This window comes from Homarus americanus, unplaced genomic scaffold (assembly GCF_018991925.1).
Source record: "Homarus americanus isolate GMGI-L3 unplaced genomic scaffold, GMGI_Hamer_2.0 scaffold39155, whole genome shotgun sequence".
Lineage (NCBI taxonomy): Eukaryota > Metazoa > Arthropoda > Malacostraca > Decapoda > Nephropidae > Homarus > Homarus americanus.
The window spans coordinates 1,921,765-1,939,378 of NW_024737042.1; the positions used below are offsets into that span (position 1 = coordinate 1,921,765).

The 17,614-nt window shown below is 38.1% G+C and overlaps 1 protein-coding gene across 2 annotated transcripts; it reads right to left on the reverse strand.

Moving 5' to 3' along the window:
• Positions 1 to 1,523: 1,523 nt before the first annotated feature.
• Positions 1,524 to 15,770, reverse strand: LOC121872560. 2 transcript variants are annotated; one of them, XM_042375370.1, is made up of 5 exons: positions 15,502 to 15,770; positions 10,722 to 10,910; positions 8,367 to 8,528; positions 4,901 to 5,047; positions 1,524 to 2,413 (listed from the first exon to the last, which is right to left on the reverse strand). In XM_042375370.1, exons 1-5 carry the CDS (start codon positions 15,514 to 15,516, stop codon positions 2,282 to 2,284), a joined length of 645 nt encoding a protein of 214 aa, XP_042231304.1. In that variant the 5' UTR covers positions 15,517 to 15,770; the 3' UTR covers positions 1,524 to 2,281. The 2 variants fall into 2 exon arrangements, with proteins under 2 accessions (XP_042231304.1, XP_042231305.1); XM_042375371.1 differs by lacking the exon at positions 15,502 to 15,770 and adding an exon at positions 12,253 to 12,369.
• Between the last annotated feature and the right edge of the window lie 1,844 nt (positions 15,771 to 17,614).

Sequence of the window (17,614 nt, forward strand, 5' to 3'; positions counted from 1 at the left end):
GGGAGCATTGTTGTTCCGTTGTGTAGACTACAGGTATACTTTAAGACAGACCTCGTATCTCGACCAGTAACTGTGGGTGTTAAAAGAGTCATTGCCAATTGACAGTGTGACCTTATTGAAAAATGATATTGCTGGAGACCTTGTAGTCCGAAATTGAATACTGTAGTAGGTGTTGATTGCTAGCCTCAAGCAGGCATCCAGTTGGTCATCTGACAAATCTGATCAGTACAGTATTTGGATTTGACGTTTTTCATGTGTGAGAATGTTGACTTACAAAGGTAGATGATCCAGATAATGCTGCCAATACCTAGCAACTTTTCCCACATTTGGTTATTTTTCTTTGATGAGTAGGTTCCAAAAGCTTTACCCTGAAGCCCTGGATTTTATTTGAATATTGTTTTGCCAAGTCAAAATTTTCTTTTCGACTTTCGTTATGTTCATCAGAAATAACGATGCCTCTAAAATTGATTCACAACCCTGAGATTTCTGCAAGTACTGAACTATACAGTATACACAACTCACACGAATTGAAGCATTGCTACCCTTGATTTCAAGCTGGATCCTGTATAGATGGACTGTGAAGCAGTACGTTGAGACTGACATCTTGCCACCCCTGTTCTAGAGGGCATATTGTTCTGGAAAGACATTTTTCTTGGGAAATATTGTTCTGAAAGGGATACAGTATTGTTTTGAAGAGGATATTGTTCTGAAAGGGTCATATGTGCGAGCTCTTTCAAGACAAGACTTGACCAACACTGGAGCGGGTTCAGGTACATTCAGGAGCCGGTGCATGCCCAGTATTTGCCAACAGTGCGTGACAGAGACGTGACCGATCGCCCGGGTGGCTAGCGAGCCGATCTTTTGGTGAAGAGGATAAATGAAAAGGAAAAGTAATCAGAGACGTGACTGATCGCCCAAGCGGCTAACGAGCAGATCAGTGGCGAAGAGGGGAAAAAAAAAAATTTCTAGTTGATATATTGATCTGGGGGATATTATTCATGAGGATATTGTATTGGGGTTATATTGTTTTAGGCCTCTAGGGAATAATGTTCGAGAGGGTATATTGATCTGTTTTATTGGGTATATTGTTGCTGGGGATATATTGCTTTCCATGGGATATTATTCTGAAGGATATAGGATATAGTTCTAGTGGATTCTATGTTCTTGTGAGTACAGTATATTGTTCTGGGGGCATTGGTCAGTAGGCAATATGGTTCTTGAGAGAATAATTTCATTTAAACAGTATATTTTTCTTAGGGAACTATACTGTGCTGCATCACTCAGGTGTGTTGCATTGTCTTAGTGGATACATTACTCGACTCCTATCCTAGAGGCAGCAGTAAAAAGGTATCTAATTTCGAAGCTGGCCAATCATGCTGCCTCCTTGTGTATAAGGCTTTGTGTACAAAGTGTTGTATCAGTTCTTGCTCAAATGGTTTGTCAGTCCTAAGGGACCTTACCACATGCCTGTTTTTTTCTCAACGACTGCATGCTCTTTTTCTTTAAGGTGACATCAAATAACATTCTAGTACTAAACTTTATTGTAAGTGTTGACAAATTCCTTATTTGATATATCTATATTTGTCTAACAATAAAGTTGATTGTATTAGTATATACTATTTATTGAATGATAAATTATAGCTTACTCAGACTTGAAGTAGAACTAAGCATTTTTCATAACAATATACAGGGTACAAGCATGCTACTTTAAAAAATTAATTATGAATTCACATTTCAAATCAAAATCAGCTCTAAATTATTATTTTGTAAATATTGAGACAAATTAAAATATAGTAGAAGACTTTGTTTGTCTGGTTTTATAACGTTGCAATATGTATATTAAGAATCTTAATGTAGGAAAATTCAAACATCTTGAACATATGAAGAATGAAGATGATGCAGATGTTTTATATAAGGGTGCACCACCTATGGTTGGTTCTGAGTAGGACACACTTCACCTCATAGAAATGAATAGGGATTGCTTATGGAATCAGGATCATTTGCCTGCACTTTTTCTACCACTCCATTTTTTTTTTATTTAACAATATAACTTCACTAAATTGAAACTGAGGTTACAGTATTACTGTGAAGAAATATCCACTTAGAGTCTTATATGAAAAAAGATACAATACAGGTAGGTATTTCTGTAGTTTAAAAGATATTAATACAGTTTTCTAGAATATGACCTATTATGCTGGTCGTCATTGAAATACTTGTTCACTAACACCTAAAACACATATCTCAATGGAGCCTAAGTACACAGAATTACCTTATATGACATTTAAAGATTAGCATCAAACATGTTGAGGGCCACACCAAGGGTCTTCATCTTCTTCAGAGTAACAACATGACCAGCCATTTTACGGGTGTACTCAGCCTCGGCCTTTAATTTGTTATCCAGGAAGTGGCCAATCTGATAATAAAAATATACTGTGGTTAAACAATACAGGTACACCACCGATTTTCCAGCACCCGTGGTTCTAAAGCATTGCCGCCCAAGCGGCTAACGAGCCGATCAGTGGTAAAGAGGATAAAAGTAATGTGCACACTTTGTATTCAAATGTACTACATTAAAGGACTAAAATTTTTATCTCTTGTGCAAACTATGTGATGCTTATACAGCTCCTCCCCGACTTACGACCTACTCGACTTACAACCACCAGCACTTACGACCTGCCTCAGTCATACCAAAATTTGGTAAAATTACGTATTTTCGAGTCCCAAAGTCGGTAAACAGACAAAATTTTCATTTGTAATTCACTTTAAAATGGCTGGCAAGCTTAAAAGTGAGTGTTTTGTGGTGCTGAGAAGAAAAAGAGACACCCATTTTCGATTTTCTATGTATTATTTAAGCATTTCCGACCTACGACCATTTCGACTTACGACCTGGATTTGGGTCCCTAACCCCGTCATAAATCGGGGAGGAGCTGTACTCAAATTAATCACAATCTTACAAGGATTCCAGCAATGCAAGTTATATTCTGCTAAATTTGGTCTGTGACATTTTATAAGATAAAAACTTTAAGCCTAAAACTACCTTCACCCTGGCTGGGAAGACAGGTTGAGTGTTGACACAGCCAGGCAGAGGTTACCAAGTGTGTATTTATCAGTTAATTAGAGGGACTTGAAATTTTTCGCTTATAAAATGTCACTGAATTGATTTGGCAGAATATAACTTACATGGCTGGAATTCTTGTAAGATAATGATTAATTTTAATACAGCATGCCCTTCAAATTCGCGGGGGTTAGGCCAAAATGGCCGCGAATCGCCAAATCTGCAAATAACATTTGCTGACCGGGCGGGAGGGGGTTACATTTTTACTTGTGTACAAAAAATGTATATTTCCCCCCCTCCCCCCCTTTTTTTTACAGGCACTAGCCCACCCGGGCACAGGTCATTTTTAATGACACACATCAAGGCCACATCTCAGAGATATACAGTATACAAAATCTTGAAAGAAAAGGAAAACATGAACTTTGGCCATTCCTTTATGTCATGCACCGTCAGCATGAGGAGATATAACTTCAGTCACCAAGTTATCATGCAGGAAGAATAATTTTTTTGTACAGTACTTCTTCACACAGAGGGCGGTAGACCTATGGAACACTTTATCAGCTCAAGCTGTGGAATTGAAAACAGTGCTATTGTGGGTAGCCAATGGGTAAATAGTTATTACCATACAACATGTGCATTTTTATGGTGTGGAATGTGAGAAAAGGAAACCCTCCCATTGATGGAATTCTACCAATTACGGACAGGGATCGCAAGAATTAGTCTACTATCGGGAGGATTTACTGTATTGTGAGAAGAAGGTAAATCAGGCAAATAAATTATTGGGTCTTATAAAAAGGTCATTCAGATATCTTCAGGAGTGAAGTGCTTCCCCATCTGGTCCCCGAGATATGCTAGGCACTGTCAGTTGGTTGAAAATGTTCAAAGGAGGGCCACCAGATTGGTGCCTGCACTTCGGCACCTTAGCTACCCTGAGAGATTGGAGCACCTGAACTTGCCTAGCTTATACTACAGACAGGCAAGGGGGGACCTAGTTGAGGTGTATAAGCATCTCAGGGGGCACTACTCATTTGAGTGTCCTTACTTGGAGCTGGCGGACGCTCGCCCCACAAGGGGTCACAGATCAAGACTGAAGAAGCCTTAAGTCCAGAAAACTGTGAGGGCAAACTTTTTCGGAGTGAGGGTTGTAAACTCTTGGAACAATCTACCAGAGAGTGTTGTGACGGCACCGAGTGTGAGCTCTTTCAAGACAAGACTTGACCAACACTGGAGCGGGTTCAGGTACATTCAGGAGCCGTGCATGCCCAGTATTTGCTAACAGTGCGTGACAGAGACGTGACCGATCGCCCGGGTGGCTAGCGAGTCGATCTTTTGGTGAAGAAGATAAATGAAAAGAGACGTGACCGATTGCCCAAGCGGCTAACAAGCCGATCAGTGGCGAAGAGGATAAAAGTAAAGCAAAAAGAGATGAATATAAGTACTGTACTGGACAGTACTATTATCAAACTAAAAAAAAAAATGTACAAACTGAAACACAGAAAATTATGGACATACTAGACAAAACAATGCAAGGAAGTGATCTAAATAATGCTTGCTAGTCGTGCCAGGCTGAATATGACACCACAGTACAGTAGTCACTGTACATTATTAAATATAATTCTACATAAATATACAGTATTTCCAAACGGACAGTAGTTTATTTTTGTCAACAAAATTACACAGTTTGCACCAAAATTTACCACAATAATTCATTAAGTAAACACAGCACACAAGTGGAAACACGAAAAAATGAATTTGAAATAACTACTGTAGTGTCATCTGGTGTTATTTATATTTTGGCTTCATGCTTCTGAGGAAGCATAAGCCTGAAACATGCTTTGCTCTTACCTCAGGATCTCCATGCCTCCACTTGCTTGCTACATGATGCATTTTGTTCATCTTGTGAGACCGTGAAATGGAGTCGATCACAATATCTTTAAGTGTGTTCACATATTTGTCTGCAATGACCTCAGTGTTGTCTAAGGTTAATTCACCCTGAAAATAAGGAAATTTTTTCAGAACATTATCTTTCGAAACAAAATTGGCATCTACATTGATGATATAATGAGTTAATCATTATGTTATGACTCTAAGGAGCTTTATTATACAAAAATAAATACCTCCTGTATGTGGGAAACATAACATATTACAGTTGAGAAATGTTACAGTCAAACATTCAAAATTCAAATGGCCCAAATTCAAAGTCTCCATAAATTATACAAAATTCCCACCATGTGCTTTTCAATTTTTTTTTTTTTTGGAGCAACATAAAAAATATTAAATAAAAACAAGAATATTATCAGTAAATTATGAGGAAAAATTACATACAGAAGGTCCCCAACTTATGAACATCCGACTTACAAATGCCCACCGATATGAATGAGGTTAATCATTAAATTTACAGAAGGTCCTCGTTATAAAAGTACAGTGGTCCCTCGGTTAACGAGCACAATTCGTTCCAGAAGGTTGCTCGTTAACCGAAAAATTTGTTAACCGAAACCATCGTTTCAATGGGTTTTTGGGTAATTGGTCCCAGCTCACCGAAAATTACACACAAACAAAAAATAAATGCAGTAAAGTACACTTACTTTGAGGTGTGCATGTAGAAGGCTCCTGGATGATGATGATGGGAATTAGAATGGAAGTGGAGGAGAAGGGAGAAGAGAAGGCATTGGGGTGGAAGAGAAGTCACCCCATGGCGCCATTTCACCCATAAAATTTTGCTTCACTTTGTGTAATTCAAGATTATTTTCTTTAAATCAACACTGCACTGTACTATACTGTATATCATCAATATGTAAAATAAATTTCAAAATGACCAATAATTTGATTGGAAACACAGAAAAAAAGGGTTTATGTTGAAGAGAGTTTGAAGCAAGATGTTACCTTCACTGAAAAGACAGAGACTGAGACTGACACCTGTATGGTGTGTTGACAGGCTGTTTGGCGGGCTAAAAACTAGTTTCCCTGTACTTAAATTATGTTAAATAATTGTTAAAATGACTAAAAATTTTAGTATAAGACTTTTAAAATTATTGAATAGTACAAACTTCTTGATATTTACTAAAATAGTAAGGAATTTAAGCCCTAGAACCGATTACTGTATTGGCGGACTAATACGACAGCAAGTGTGCAAGCGAAAACATGTTGAGGGGCGCTCGTAAGGAATTCATTAATCGAGGGAATGCTCGTTAACCGAAGTTAAGAATCTTATGGAAGGTAATTCATTAACCGAAATTTTGTTAACCAAGTCGCTCCTTAACCGAGGGATCACTGTATTGTATTCTCTATCCACGGTTTCGCAGTCAAGTGGTCAACTTTTTGTGACCATCCACATAAAAAAAGGCTCCGCATTTAAGTGGATTCCACTCAAAAACTCTGAAAACTCCTGTATATAATCTACGGATTTTTAGCTTAAGTGACTAGAAATTTCACCCTCTTCCTGGCATCATGCATGCCACACGTCTCCGCACCAATCTCCCACTTTGTTTCGTCCAGACCAGTGCTGTGTTTTGTTTACTCCTGCCTTTGTTGTGTCTTTTCATGCATGTTGTGGTGAATTATTTTATTAATTTTTGAAGCCATGAGATCTCAACCCAAACAGGGTGGTGCAGCGCTCAAAAGGAAGCACACAAGCTTTAGTATAAATGTAAAATTAGAAGTATTAGGCAAAAGAAGAGTGGGAATGGACAATCCACCAAGTCCTGTTTCTTTTTCATCCTCCAATTAATCCTCCTCTCCCAACACCCACCTTCATCAATCCAATTAAATCAAACATCTCTACCTCTTAAGCTAAGTAAATGAAAATATTTTATTATGTTTACATTATTTATTTTTAAAACATTATAATATGTATTCTGTTTCAATGAACCACTGCAGTGAGTGTGCACCAGCTGGCACAACCTACGTTGCCTCAACACACCGACCCCAATGAACTTTAAGGACGTTAAATAAATTATAAAGCTAAATACTCCCCTGCCACCCAACACACCCTGGTCGCCGTCACCGGGCTAGAACAAACTGATGACATCCGTGTCAAGTTTATTTGGATCCCGTCACACATAGGAATAACTGCCTGTGACACTGTTGATCGGCTTGCCAAAGAAGCAACACAAGAAGAAGATATTGAAACTACCCTCGCCCTCTCCCTGAATCATTTCAAATCTCGCATACAAGCTGCGCAACGCAAAGCATTCAACAAAAATTGGACACAACTGACACAACGGGGTAGCGTCACACTACTGTACGCCATTATGACGCTGTAACCGGTGACGACAACCGCCACTACAAAGAGTATCAATCCCTGACTCGATCTCAACACATTATGTACATGAGACTGCACTTAGGGTACAGGTACCTATGGGAGTATATTGGCAACCCTGAGCCTGGCCGCACTGTTTGTAAACTTTGTGGCCAACTGACTCTCACACCCTCTCTCACTACATCCTCACTTGCCCTATGACCTCCTCCTACAGGTCCCCAGCCGTTACCAACACCTCTTCCCTCCCTGACCAGATATCCCTCCTCCGAGTGACAGGCCTGGCACTTGACATTATTAGGGACCTGCCACGCTTTGCCATAAACAGATGAAATGTACCGGGAACTTTTCCCCCCACACACTCATCATTCTGTCACTTTATTTAACTTGCTGACAAAACCTATGACTCTTCAGGCTTTTACGCCCTTAATGCATGAGTCATAAAGGCAAGCATGAACTTAGCATGCTTCCCAGTTGGGCACTGTAAATGCTTCTGTGCTTCACCTTGCACAGGATGTAAGGGGGTGCCCAATAAACTAGCCCCCTCCGGGGCAATTTAAAAAATAAAAAATAAAGCTAAATAATTTCTTAAAACGATGTGTTATCAAATGTTTAACAAACATTTCTCAGGTAAATACAGTAATTTGTTAAAAGATATCATATAAAAATACTTAAGTGTCGTGTACAATGTCATGATCCCAATTTGACCCATTTCCATTGTTTCTTATGGGATTAATTCCCCGCTTTAAGTGGATTCGTTATCAGAAGCGTTTTTCCGGTTTCAATTATTTACCTGATGGCTTATTTTTTACTTTCATTTACTGTACATATTTTATCATTCAATTTTTACCTTTCTCTTAAATTCAGTGATTTTAGATGTATATAAGGACTATGTTATACAGTAGTGGGATTTTAAACAATGTTCTGTAAGTTCAGTATGCACATAGCATGTGTTCAGACTTACGTACATTTCCAACTAACGAACGTCCTTAGGAATGAAACCCGTTCATAACCCAGGGATCCCCTGTGTGTGCACACACACACACACTTACGAACCTTTCCAGTGAAAGACAAAACAAAATTCTCATCAAGTGTGCCACCACGCTGGAGGTATTTCTTGAGGAAGTCTAGGCCCTCCTCCCACTGGTTATCACTAGCATCCATCAATAACTTAGCCATGCCAGGGCGCTCCACAAACTGGCTTCCATACTGCTTGCTCTGAAAGCATATGACAAAATTTAAGAATTTACACTGCACTGTATAGAAAAGCTAAAGACATTGTTAAAACTTAAGTGCTGCAAATGACAATAAAATATATATAGTGAAGTGCAAAATAAATTAAACTAGCATTGACCCATATACTGTACTCTGGTGATCAGGGGTTATAAATAAGAGCTAGAATTCTTGCACATGAAGTAAACCAAGTACAGTAGTATCTATATTATAAGCATTTTGAATAATTGTACTGCACATGTTTCATATGCTTTTAGCCAACATGATTTTATCTCCAAGAAATTTTTTGTTTTGCCAACTCCACCTATATGTTCCACAGGCTGTCCAGTGAAAACCCCACCCTTCATTTCTTTGTGATGCAAGGCGTGAGTCCATGATGATACAGAAGGAATTCCCTTGAGCTTAAAGGCAGCTTGAGTATGGGGTACTGTACTTTGTCTACACTTTTCTCTTGGTTTCTTATTATTTAGGCTCACACCAACCTACATCGCCAAAATACCTAACCCCACCATGGTTTGCATACTATACAGTAGCCAGTATATGATGCCACACAGGTAAGCTCCATTATGTCACTGAGGATAAGGCATTCCCCAGAATTGTATAAATGCTGCTGTTTATCAATATTTTGGTGCTGTTATTCATCCTTATACTGTATATATACTGTATACTGTACAAGGGTTTACATACTGGAGTGTTCGTAACTGCAGAAGCAATGTTATCTTACAACCATACCTCATATATTATGTGAGACAACACTTGGATTATGTGGTTGCTTTGGCCACGACAGACTGCATATTGATTTCATGGAAACGTTTCAGAAAAGGATGACACAGTTAATCCTAGCTATTAAGAACTTTTTAGTACTGTATACTTTAGAGACAGATTAAGGAAACTGAACTGGCATTATCATGAGAGATGCTGAGTGAGGGGCAATATGATCCTTATGTATAAATGGAAGATATAGTTAAATACAGTATAGGTGATATAACTAAGTTGCTTAAACTATGAGATTGGGAGCAAACAAATAATGGTGGTTTTAAATTAGAGAAATTTAATCTTAGGGAAGAATTACCCCAGATGAATTTATTCAGCTGGGAGGCATCAAATATAGGTTGAACAGATATTTAGTTAATAAGGGTTGGGTGTAAACAGGGCTGTCTAGTACAGACCAATAGGCTGACTGCAGTTTTGTTCATTCTTCTGTTCTTTCAGCTCAACTTACATAGACTATCCATTAAATAAATCAGCAGTTTGAAATCAGACAAGATGCATAGCATTTAAAAATCTTAAGACTAAATTGAAATTCAACTATTTCAGGAATGGATGAGGAGATCTCTCCAATAGTGCATACCTCCCCAACAGGAGTCTACAACATTACCATATGAACCATGGTTAACAGGACATGCTGAGGATATCTTACAAAAACAATATGTATTGGGCAGAAGAAAATATTAAATAAAACTCAAGTCCGTACCATATTACATATTTTGAGAGAGGGTACTGGGTAGAGAAGTACAACATCTCAATTTATATACAGTACTCTACTGTGCATAATTTGCTGTGTGCAACATCTGGTTTTTATCATTTGTTAATTATTGATTACGACTCAGTCCCAATTGTTTAATGTAAAATTCTGTTCATTACTAATACTGTGAAACCTCTACCAAACTACAGTATATGGAGAGGAAAGTCCATTAGATGTGAAACGTCTTTGTAACAAACTATATCAAGATGAAAGTCTGTTCTGTCGTGAGTCCTTTAAAATGTGAAACCCCCATCTAATGGATTATATGGAGAGAGAAGTCCAATATTTTGGAGGTTTCACTGAACTTTCAACTACTGTACTGTAAAGAAAATGCATAATTAAAATTATAATTGTACTGAGGGATCTCCTTGGGGGTACACTGTACAACACTGTTACAGTACTGTATAGATATTTTATTGATCTGTACAACATTTTGTGAGAGCATGCACGGAAAGTGTTAAGGAGGGCAAACCAGAATCATAAGGACTTGACTGTAGAGGTATCTTCAGGTATAGAGAATTCATTAAAGTAAATTTACATGTAAACGTTTTTAGTAGACTATACTAAGGCAAAATTACACATAATCAATAGAACACACAGGAGCAATTTTAATATGTTCTTCTGAAGAACAGAACAGACCAAGCTTAACTCACAGTGTACAGGTACTTGAGAGAGTCGTCAAAGTGTTTCTTCATGAGATCCATTACTAACAAGGTATTATTGCTGTTACTGAGGAATGGGGATATGATAACTGGATTTAGATCGATGGTGCTGTCTCCATAAGCCTGGACCACAGCATATGCCACCAGAATGGCACACACATTGAGACATAACACACGCATCTGTAAAGGATAACACAATAAATCAAGCAATATTGTACTTTTAATGTCCAGTGACAACATGTCTGTCTCTAAGTAACAGCTATTCAGGGAATGTTTATGGCACCATATTAACTCTCACTGATGTCCATTGACAATGAAGACATCCTTAACCCTCCAAAAATCAAATTACAGTACAGGTACTGTACTTGTATTTTTTTTGTCTTGTGAAATTTTTACAAAATTAATTTATGCACGATGTCCCTGCCATGCCCGAAGTACCAACCTTCACTTCTCACCTCCTACCATATTCATCACCCTTCACTGTTCTGCCCTACCCTGCTCCATCATTACTCAGCTACTGCCTGGTCCATCACTCTTCATTGCTCACCTCCAACCCAGCCCATCATGCCCTGCCAACCACCCCTCGCTGACTGCTTCATGACCTACTAACCACTGCCCTGTCCACTATTCCTCACTGCCCTCCTCACTATTGTATCTACCTCCTGCCCTCCTCACTGTCAGCCTCCTAACCCCCCTCCCTCCACTGAGGCATGCATGAACTCTGCATACTTCCTTGTTGGGCGCTGTAAATGGTTTTGCGCTTCGCCTTGCACAGGATGCAAGAAGGTACCCAATAAACTAGCCCCTCACTGGGCATATCTGAATCACTGCTCTGCTCCTCTTCTGTCTCATTTTGCCATAAGAGACCAACTGCCCAAAAGACTATATATATATATATATATATATATATATATATATATATATATATATATATATATATATATATATATATATATATATATATATATACATTTTCAGTCCATATAACATGCGGACTTTGAACATATAATCAACAACCTCACCAGCCAGGACTCGAACCCACAACCTACTGTGTGGAACCAGGGAATGTTACCAACCATGCCACAAGGACACTAAAAGGCAAGCAGTTCTAGACTTTGTTATATTTCACACAAAACCTGTTCATCGAGCTGATGGCGCCGTGAACCTCCCACTGAGAACTGCCCGTGCTGCTTATGTGGATGTCAGTAGCATTTTACCGAACCCAGCTGGTATGAAACCCGAGGTACCATATATACTTCATTTTTAGTCCATATAACACGCGTACTTTGAACATGTAATCAACAACCTCACCAGCCAGGACACGAACCCTTGACCTACTGTGTGGAACCAGGAAACATTACCGACCATGCCACAAGGACACTAAAAGCAGTTCTAGACTGTATATATAAAGTTAAGGAAGACTACTAGCTACACTATAACTGAGTATCAATTTCCCATGAATGAGAAAATGTATAATATCTTCTTTTGTCATAAGCTTGAATGAAGTGAATACTGTACCCACCTTCTTAGTTTTGTTTGGATGTAACTAGTACCAATGTACTACACATCCACAACGGTAACGTGAGCTGTTCAGAACTGTCACCACAAAGCTTTCGTTATGGACTGACCCGTCCTATCACTTCAGCTGATAGTGGTTTAGCCACATTATGCGATAAGCAGTAGCCCAGGGACAAAGTTCCCTAAGCATTAACCATGCAGAACTATTGTACAGTATAAATGGATGTGAAAAAGTTTGCTGATACATCAAATCTTGTACTATGCTTTGGTCCACAAGAAGGCAGAGGGGCCAGCATTGCACTTGGTTCCTTTACTCCCCCATTTGTAATTTTAAGTACAGGGTATCCATTCAGAGGGGAGCACGAATCAGCAACACTTAGGTCCAATAGAAGTAGAAGCATGCAGGGCCAGACCACGGCGCCAAATTGTTGGCCTTGATACATATTTTATCGTTGCCAACTTGACTATGTTCGGAATTTAATTTAAAGGGGAGGGGCCAATAAGGGATGATTGGCACAGGGTGCCATCAGAGGCTAGTTTAATTAGCCAGAAAAACACAGATACAGGGTGGATAATAATAACAATATTAACATGGCTGAGCCAGTTGAGAACCTGAGCTCTTTATATTTTTCTTAAGCTGCTGCAATCGAAGTTAATTTGTAATTTTATCTGATTTGTCCCAAGTTCAAATTGCTCACAATTACAACTTCAGAAACACAATTAATAAATATGCCAGCCATCGACACCCATATGCAGGCGCATACAGACTGTACTACACACTGATCTCAGTAAGTCCAGTTCTTACACTCACATACATCCATTACCTGCAAACATAAACACATTACTCGCAAGTGACGAGTATAGTTTACATGAACCCGAGTATATCACAGCATGTCAGATCATGCATTTGGTCTATGTGTTTATGATCGACATTATCCTTAAAAAAGGTGATGTCACCACCAACAATTTCCTAAATTGAAAATGTTAAAATTCGAAGATATTAACGCCTACTGCAGTGCCCTCTTTGTTTACAAATCTATCAATCACTTGCTTGACAATAATTATTTCCAGTTCCGGAATAATCAGAGATACAACTTAGGCACCCAGAGCTACTAAGACCACCCCACCATGCGTTCCTCTCAGTCCTAGACCTCCATAAAATATCATGGTGTGAAGGTATGGAACAACTTACCCCCACCCGTCAGAGCAAAGACTACGCTCCCTTCCTTTAAATTAAATCATCTCTAAAAAAATATCTATTGTCTAAGTATTAATATTCCATGTAATACCTACTATATTTACAGTACCTGTTTTTATTGTACCATCAAAACCGTTTTATCGGAAATTATCATGTATAAATAGATAAGAAATTACCATTGCAATAAACATGGTGATAACCGTGGTAACATTTTGAGATGTTCTTATTACCACCATGCTATTGTACTATTCCAGATGTTACTAAATGTTACATAATACTTCCTTGAGATAAATGTATAGTATATATCAGGTGCCTAAAAGAGAGTTCAGGTTCTCAATTGGCTCTGCCATGTAAATAGTGTTATTATTATTCACTCTATATCTGTTTTTCTGGCTAAATAAACTGTTTCAATCCAATCCAATTCAATTCATAATTGCCAACTAGACATAATCCTGACAGCTCTGTCCTCTTGTTCAACCTTAATACTGTACAACCCATGTTGTACTGCTCCCCCATTATACTCATGTTTTTAAATTCCACTGTAATTTATGTATATGCTTATACAGTAATATAAATATAATATATATACTAATAAAAATAATAAATAAATAAAATACATAAATATTGAAGTGATAGCCGTGGTAACATTATGAGATGTTCTTGTTACCACCATGCTATTGTACTTTTCCAGATGTTACGAAATGTTACATAATACTTCCTTGAGATAAATGTATAGTATATATCAGGTGCCTAAAAGAGAGCTCAGGTTCTCAACTGGCTCAACCATGTTAATATTGTTGTTATTATTATCCACTCTGTATCTGTGTTTTTCTGGCGAAATAAACTGTTTCAATTCAATTCAACAATGCGTAAAAGACGTAATCAATCGCCCAAGTGGCTAACACGCCGACAAGTGGAGAAAATTATTAAATTAATGTCAGATTATTTATAATAAAAAAAAAGATTGACAGACTTTCAGTGAGATCGCCATAAAAGTTCTACTACGCTAAAAAGGTTTAGCATGTATATAGTATTGTGCAGGTTTACGAATAATGGTAAACAGGCATATGATTCAACCAAGAAGAGGTCAAGAAACCACTGAATGCTTATTGGCATAGGTGTACATTAGGTATACGGACTCATCCCCGTTAAAATGCAGCAATAAAAAGAAAAAGTTACCCCTGACTAAAACTTCACGCCCAATAGTGATAATCGTCGATTATTACTATCACCATTTATAAAGAAAAACCATGGACAAACTAAAATGGGACTTAGGGAAGCTTAAAACAGGCGCAGGGATAGAATATGAAATTGAAACAAATTAGGCATACAGTAAAACGAAAGGGTGACTTTGATGAACAAGGATAGGAAGACAATTAAATAATTACAAAGTAATGTCTGTTATCTTTGTGCAAAAAGGAACCAGCTCAGACCTCAGGGGGTAAAATACTAATGACTCCCTTTGTAAAAAATCTACAGCATGTTAAATAATCCAATGATAGATAAGACAACCACTATAGGATAATTGTTGTTTCGTGTTGGTTAATCAATTATTATAAAACCATTCTAATTATTATAAAATACAAACTCTTGAAACTAATTAAATTCCTTTTAAAACCATCATAATGAAGACATGCTGCAATCATATTTAGTTAAGCCAACGTAGTCCCCAGAGACGATCACGTGATCAGGGTGGCGAGGAAATATGACGCAGTGAAGGTTGGCTGCAAACATTACTCTATTAACCATGGATACACAGAGCTGTGAGGACCCGGAGATAACATAGCCTCAAGTAGACTTTTTTTTATGACAAACTATTGTCCTGAATGTCATAAAAAAAAGTCTACTTGAGGCTATGTTATCTCCGGGTCCTCACAGCCCTGTGCATCCATAGTTCAACAATTAAATGTTTGAAATTATAAAGTTGGAAGCATAATTCTAAATGACACCCTATAAGACATTTTTGTAAGTAGTTTCCATTGGCATAAATAATATGTAACAGAGCTATGCATTTTTAACTGTTGGCATGTTATTATTATGGAGGAGTGGACCCACCTTTCTGATGGACATTTGGTAATCTTACTACGTTGGCGATAAATCTGGTCGTATCTGATTAAAGGTCACTGTTGGTGTTCTCAGTTGGTTGTTCTTCGGTTCAAGTGGTTCCCAGGGTGATACGAAGCAGACAGATGATAAAGATGATGTTCCAAGAAAGTATTTGACGACCCAGACTGCTGCGACACTTCACTGAGTGTGCTACAGCTACCCCGGGCGTTGCTGGGGTGTTACTGACTGTCTCGCTCCAACTCAAGAGTCCAACCAGCCCCAGCCCTCTCGGCAGTCGGCACAGGCCGCCCCAGCCATGGCCGTGCGCACTCCCTCACGTCATTATTTCCTAGTGCCCGACTAGCCTGCCAAGCATTAAAGCTAACACCATAGCATGCACCACATTCCCACTACCACCGCTTTACACCAACACCACTATAGAAATAAACATACCACTATACCAAATGCTGTCACAACCATCAACCACATAAAAAACACACAATGCACCCAAGTAAATTGTATTACCTGGCCATATACCAAAATGCCGGATACAATACTTACAAAAATCGGGCGGAAAAAAAATTATATATATATATATATATATATATATATATATATATATATATATATATATATATATATATATATATATATATATATATATATATATATATATATATATATATATAATTGTAATAAAGTACCAGATATCCCACCGCCTACGTATATACCTGTACAAGAAAAGAAACAGGTACGTTGTAAGTTATTACAGGTCGGTTAGATCCTGTGTATTGTTTATAAAATTTTAGAGAGCAGTGCACTTCAGGTATATGTTCAAGTACAAAGATACCATGATGATAACGATAAGATGTACAGACACCAATTAAGTTTCAGGGGCTCTCACTCAACTGACACCTTCATTTTACTCACCATTCATTATATCAAATTCAAAATATGGGCAGAACGAGCTCAAACTTTGCTTTATAGTTTGGTATTAGTGTCAACTCCCAAATATTAGTCGCATTTTGAGATTTCGCCGGCATAATATAAGATAAAATACCAATAATAAAAATGCGCTCACCAGAGATTAGCAGGAAGCCCTAGAAAATAAACCTCTCACAACCAACACAACAACACCAACAGTTAAAACTAATTCAAACATTACATCATCACACAACTTCATACACAACATTACATAAAAAAAAACTCTAAAGACCCCACACTGCGTGGGAAAAATCTGAAATCAGAAAATGTGATATGAACATTCGACTGAGTAATATCCTCTGAGGTGCTTAAAAAAAATATTAAATCGCCCCTTCCCCGTTTATAGTATAAGCTAGGTAACTGGGGGCATTCTAATCTCTTTTGGCACCTGAGGTATTAAAGTGCAGGTACCATTCCGGAGGTCCTCTTTTAGACGCCCTCAATCAACTGACAATTTCTAACATATCTCGGGGACCACCAGAAGGGATGGCAGTACTTCAAACGGGGATGCACCTCACTTTTGAAGAGAGCTGAGGGACAGACCAGTTATGTGTATAAATAATCTTCGTGTAAGTTCTAGAAATTTATTCACTCGATTTACCTTCTTCTGACAATGGTTCAATAACTTTAGCTCTTGTCAACCTTCATTACAACACCATAAACACCCCACATTTAACTCGTACACAGTATCATAATTATCACTATTATTCTTAACCTAGAAGTCACCACCACAACATTATTAACACACCACAACCACTCTACATTCTCCACCCAGAATAACCACTATCCATAAACACATATTACCCCTAACGCCATTCTTCCAAGAACAGTTCAACATACAAAATCATCAACATCCTTCAACAACTGTCGCTCCACAGGTGATAGGAATAGTTGTCTCTTGTACTCTAGGATGGGCGGCACTAAGGCCACCTCGCAGCGAACTTACTTCAGGTGTAGAAGCTGTCACCAGAATAACAAGACAATCAAAGATGGCTTACCTTGACCCAGCTCATTTTACTCTTCGGTCACGTTTTTATTGACATGCCTTGATCCCAAATTTAAAGATTTTATCCAGAAGGTTCCGAGATATGATGATTAAAAAAATTGCACCTTTTTATTCATCATGACCTTGACCTTC